The sequence below is a fragment of the Toxorhynchites rutilus genome, chromosome 1 (assembly GCF_029784135.1).
Source record: "Toxorhynchites rutilus septentrionalis strain SRP chromosome 1, ASM2978413v1, whole genome shotgun sequence".
Lineage (NCBI taxonomy): Eukaryota > Metazoa > Arthropoda > Insecta > Diptera > Culicidae > Toxorhynchites > Toxorhynchites rutilus.
Window position 1 is genome coordinate 32,854,022 of NC_073744.1, and position 5,758 is coordinate 32,859,779.

The 5,758-nt window shown below is 37.7% G+C and overlaps 1 protein-coding gene across 1 annotated transcript; it reads right to left on the reverse strand.

The window, feature by feature from the left end:
* Positions 1 to 522: 522 nt before the first annotated feature.
* LOC129780209 (odorant receptor 13a-like) lies at positions 523 to 2,099 on the reverse strand. Its single transcript, XM_055788238.1, has 6 exons — positions 1,996 to 2,099; positions 1,556 to 1,934; positions 1,170 to 1,489; positions 913 to 1,117; positions 686 to 841; positions 523 to 625 (listed from the first exon to the last, which is right to left on the reverse strand). The coding sequence occupies exons 1-6, from the start codon at positions 2,097 to 2,099 to the stop codon at positions 572 to 574; spliced, it is 1,218 nt and encodes a 405-aa protein (XP_055644213.1). The 3' UTR covers positions 523 to 571.
* Between the last annotated feature and the right edge of the window lie 3,659 nt (positions 2,100 to 5,758).

Consider the following 5,758-nt stretch of genomic DNA (forward strand, 5'->3'; position numbering starts at 1 on the left):
AAGATTTTTTTCAAATTGTATAGCAGACACTAATTTTTAAAGTTACTGGTGAAGTTTTGTTCAATTTTTATGCGGTCTGTATCGCTCGCACGAAAACAGGGGTTGCATTTTTTTTCAGTGTACTTGATTTCGAGCAAAATTTGTCTCGAAGAGAAATGTGAAATTTTTGGGCTCGTAAACAAAGCAAAGTTCAAGACTTTTGCACGTATCAATGTCGAAAAACAAATTTAAGTTGATATTATATTAGAATTGTGATTAAAAAGAAAATATTGCGAAATGTTTTTTGACAGCTTTGTATTCAAAAATGTAGAAATGTCACAATAATGTGATAAAGGAACGCTCTTGTTAAGCCGTAAAACAACATCAATTCTTCAGATCTATGGTCGTAAATGCAATATTTCATATCATGTAGCACTTTTGGCTAAAACTGCTGTTTTGATCATATGAACAGAGTATTATTTATTTATCTTCAAAAAATGGTCTTATTATGTACCACTATTGTAAGCAATGCGATTAACACTGAGTGTGATTCATCGTTGAGAAAAATTCAATTCAATTCTAGATACCACGTTCAATTGCTAATAGTTCTGAGCAAAGTGAAAAACGAGTACGACTTGCTGACGACCTGTAAACAAAACACAATTATCATTTGACACAAGCCCGTAATTCCAAGTCGCTAGTTAACCCCAATAAAAGTTTCATACGATATGGAGAAGTAATTGTGAACCCTGAATCGGAAAGGACGCTGGACACGTAGCATTACCATGAGAAGATCCATCCTAAAGCTGCTGTCTCCCCCGATCCAGTTGCACTCGATTAGTGCTTCGTTGATTGAAGAAGACTATAATACAACAGCAAAAAAAAAAAAAAACAGATCAGTATGGATATCAACTAAAGAATTACACATTATACAATGTAGGATATTCCATTCCCATAATAGCTCCAATAGAGGATTTGGAGCAACACTGACACAGCGTAGACTGCGAATTTCATGAACAGGAAAAAATCATCCATCGTTAAGGTTGCCTCAAGAGCGGTCATACAGATCATACACATACTAGAGATGAGCTGCGCCGAGAACAGGGGCTCATAGAGGGCATTGACACGATTTCCAAAACTAGAAGGTGTCACTATTAATATATGGCACCTTGTAATGCAACTAAAAGTACCTTATTAAATCCTGGTGTTTCTTGATCAATGCACGTAAATCTTGTTTGATTTGCATGTTGTTCTCCCGTCGTCCCTGGCCATCCTCACTTCCTAGAGTTTTCAAATCGTTCCCGACGCGTTGGAAGTCTAAAAGAAGTATGTTAAATTGAAGAGCAATTTGACTCATGACCTGTCCTCCGAGACCGTCGAGAAACACGATTGTTTGTACGACGTAGACAGTCAAAAACAATTGGAACAGAAATAAGGCTGCAAATCGTTCGTTAGAATCCAGATCGAAGGGGTACTTTGTTCGAACTGGCATTGTCCGGTCAAAAAGAGACTGCGAAATAGTGAGCATTTGGTTGAAAATATAAATCATTCTAGACAATTTTTCAATATCAATTACATGTACACAAACGGCTATAATCAGTGATGATCCTAGAAAAATGAAACAGAGCAGCATTACGACTTCTTCCACAAAGTACTTCCTCTGAAGATCTGTCACGGCATTGTATCGTCTGTTATTTTCTTGGAAACTGCGTTGCAAATCTTCGATTATACCCTCAAACTCGGCGCTGTAGTAATTGTGATAGCACTTTTTGAAGAATACCAAACATACCCCCAAAATAACGCACAAACTGTCCCCGAACAGTATGAAATCGTTGTAGATATCACAGATATCCCAAATTAGGGTGAATATGTGCAGAACAAGTACACAGTTCAGCAGATGAAAATAAAGCGAATACTTGCGACTGCGCTGCTTGGGGTTCCATTGGCCTAGATAACTGGAAAAATGAATGATTAATCTGTATATGTGTTTTTTTTTGGTGACAAGGTAATACACACGTTAGCATTTGAATTGATATGAAAATGCAGATCTTTTCAGGGTACTCTAAACCTTTTATTATACGCTGGATTTGATGGTAACGCGGCAGCCGTGATGTTCCCATGTTTATTCCTATTGCCGTGATTTATCAAAAACTGAAATACAAGGAGTAATACAGAGGAATTTATATGCTTCCGAACTGTTGTGTGGGTATCGTAAATGTCGTCAATTGGTAATTATTTTAATTAAAAGGCAGACTAGTTTCGCGATTGGCAGTGATATTTTCATATAATTGAAGTAACGCTGTTTTCTGAGGTTTGTCAAAGGCGTATTCATTCGATTTTGTTCAGATGGAAGGTAATTTATTTTCTATCAATTTTCCGGCCGTTTACTTGTAATTTCTCGGAACAGAATCGTTTTGTGGTTCCCCATACTTTTAACTAAATTGATTTTATGAAGAATACATTTTGTAACCGGGAGTTTGTGTGAAAATGCTTTATTTATCGTCTAATTTGATATCATCACCTTGAAAATGGGCTCCTTCTAAAGCAATACACTGTTTCCGACGAATAATCAAGTCATCGAAGCATTTTTTATATCTGTATTCAGAAACTGCCTTGTTTTCCCGCAGCGAATTCGTTTTTATGTCTTCGATGCTGTCAAAACGGGTCCCACGAAGCGGTTATTTGAGTTTCGGAAATAGGAAAGATAAACGGGGCCATATCTGGAGAGTATGAGAAGAAAGCTGAGATGGTCAAACTAGGAGCAACAAGCAACTAGAAGCTAGCAACAAAAATTGCTAGCAACAAAAACAAGTTTGCTCACTATGACCCGAAAAATGAACGAGCAATGAGCATTTTTGGAAAGAATAGGATTACGGAAGCACCCAAGGCCGAGTGGTTAGCGTCTCAAATTATCATGCCGGGTGTTCGGGTTCGATTCCCGTTCTAGCCGGGGGATTTTTCGTCAGAGAAATTTCCTTCGACTCGCACTGTGGTCACGCGTATTCTAGAGCTTGCCACTCGGAATACATGTTGCTATTTGGTTATTGGTTATTGTTATTTCGCTTAAGAAATCTCAACTAAGTATTAATAAATGACGCTAGTTAACGCATACATTGAGACGGCAAAAGTTCCACAGGGAACGTTAACGCCATTAAAGAAGAAGGGTTACGGAACTTTTTACCACAAATGGCCTTTTGTCTCTCGTGTGGAAACCCCCGACGTTGAGAGGGCTTTTCCATTACTACCGAATGTTTTTATAAAAACATGTGGGAGGAAACGGTTGTGCTTTGCGACAAGTTTAAGATTGCATGACAAAACATTTCGTTAAAACTGTAACAATTTCATGAAATTGATCCGAATCAAAATGAAAATGTTAGTAAGCGATCGATCGTGAGTTCAAAACTCAGGGCCCTCATTGACCATCTTTGTGTTGTTACAGAATAGCTACATCCACGCAACAATCATCAGCGATGGAGATCGATCCACGGTCGAAATAAGATCGATTCATCCATACAACTGCTCTGCTCTGCCAGACACATCGGGCTACTGTTCTATAAATAACTCAACAATGATCAAACAACTGTCTCCGCTGTCCGGTGGTCCAACTGGATAATGGAAGAACAGAAAGAATACCCTTACGCCTAAATGGCTACTGTGTGAATGTACCATATGCAATGGTATAGAAGGAATACTGGCGAATGGCAACTGTGTAATGTGCTAATTATAGATATGATAACCATGTGACATGAACACGATTAAAATTCGGCTCTGTTACAGCTAAAATGCTAATGAGCCTTAAATAAATAAATGGGATAAAAAAAAAAATGAAAATGACTCATTCTGTATTAGTGTTTAAAACTTCTTCAAAATAACTTTAAACTGTATTAGTAAATCCAGGGTCGTTCAAAAAATAAGTTTCAGTGCCTCAGAAATCGTGGAAAAATAAAGTTAGGACAAAAAACAAGGTGATTTCCATAATCTACGTTTTATTTTCTATTTTTTCACGTAATCGCCAAACGTTCGAGGCATTTTTCATAGCGTGGCACGAGTTTTTTTTATTTCAAGTGCGAAGTGCGTTGCGTCTAACTTTTTGAAGTACGATGTAACTGCGTCACGAATTTCTTCAGTGTTATCGAATCGTTGACCACCGAACGCCTGTTTCATCACCGTACTATTGTGAAGTTTTGGACCGATTAAGAACAAAAGGCCATTGGAACAACCGTTGTTAACACTTTGCGGCCGTATTAAATGTTGATATGGGCGTCGTGCTGGTTGGAATTAGTTCCCCTCGAACGAAATCCTTCTATTTTTTCCACACTAATATCTTCTTCTTCTTCTCTATATATAAAAATGAATTTCTGTCTGTCTGTCTGATTCTTATGGACTCGGAAACTACTGAACCGATCGACATGAAAATTGGTATGTAGGGGTTTTTGGGGTCGGGGATAATTCTTATGATAGTTCGAGATCCCTGTCCCCCTCTCTAAGGGGGGCTGCCATACAAATGAAACACAAATTTCTGCATTACTCTAGAATTAATCAAGCAAATGAAACCAAATTAGGCATATGGAGGTTTTAGGGTGCAATAAATTATTCTATGGTGGTTAGATACTCCCCCCCTCTCTTAAGGGGGGGAGGGGGTTCTACCATACAAATGATGCATAAATGTCTGCATAAATCGAGAACTTATCAAGCAAACAGAACCAAATTTAGCATGTGGAGGTTTTAGGAGACAAGAAACGTTTCTTAAGTGGTTTGACATTCCTCCCCCTCTACATGGGTTGCGCTGAATAAATCGAGAACTAATCAAGCAAATGGAATCAAACTTAGCATATAGAGGTTTTAGGGATCGATGAACGTTTCTATTGTGGTTCGACACTCTCTTTCATAAAAATAATACACATATTCCAACCAAACATGACAATTGAAAATTTTCGGAAAACTCTGAAGAAAAGTGGGAAAATTCGAAAAATTTAATTCGCATGTGTTCTACAATCACATATTGTCAAGCGTTGTTAGTCCATTTGATGTTACAAATTTGATCTTCGTTCGAAAGTGGAAATGGATTTTAATGTGATAAAACGCACTCCTATATCGTCTTCTATCTATATAAATAAAAATGGATCGCCGAATGTGTTGATAAGAGCCAAACTCGAGAAAGGAATTGTCCGAATTAGGGCTGTCTTCATACTATCATATTTTCTATGTCAAACATTTATTCCATGTAACGGAGAAACATGTTATTGGCAAGTGGATGAAAAATGTTGCAAATTGTGTCTGAAAATAATCTGATATTACAATGTCGAGTTTTGGTAGAAATACTGAAATAAGTAAGTAAAAAAATATGTTAAAGGGTATATTAGAAGATCAATCAATGAACAGTTCTGCGATTGGACCCATGAACGCGCGCTTATTAAGAAAACGTGAATGTGATAACGAAAAATAAATTTTGGGCGGGACGCAGTTTGCCGGGTCAGCTAGAACTTAATAAATGTCTAAGTTCGTTGGTTTGAGTTCACGATGGGTAGACAATAAACCGTCCATTGGTTGGGTAACTACTTTTTTGCATCCAAAATCAATTTTTCGTTCCTCTTTATATGGACGTAACATAAGATTGCGTGCGCGGGTATAAAATTAGTGTCAGAGGGAAATGGAAGTGCGGATGGAAGTCAGTTGAATGATGAGTCATATTTGTATTCATTAGTCGGGTCAGTTAGAATAACCACTGACTGAACTAGTTCACCAGTCATCCTCGCTAGTCAACGCTAGTCAACTCACT

Bases quoted from the DNA above. Each gene is read 5' to 3' on its own strand.
- LOC129780209 (XM_055788238.1), bottom strand. From the start codon at position 2,099: ATGGGAACATCACGGCTGCCGCGTTACCATCAAATCCAGCGTATAATA. The intron at 842-912 runs GTATAATGTGTA...GTTGTATTATAG, and splicing joins GGAATGGAATATCCTACATT to TCTTCTTCAATCAACGAAGC. The intron at 626-685 runs GTTAACTAGCGA...TTTTGTTTACAG, and splicing joins CGTATGAAACTTTTATTGGG to GTCGTCAGCAAGTCGTACTC.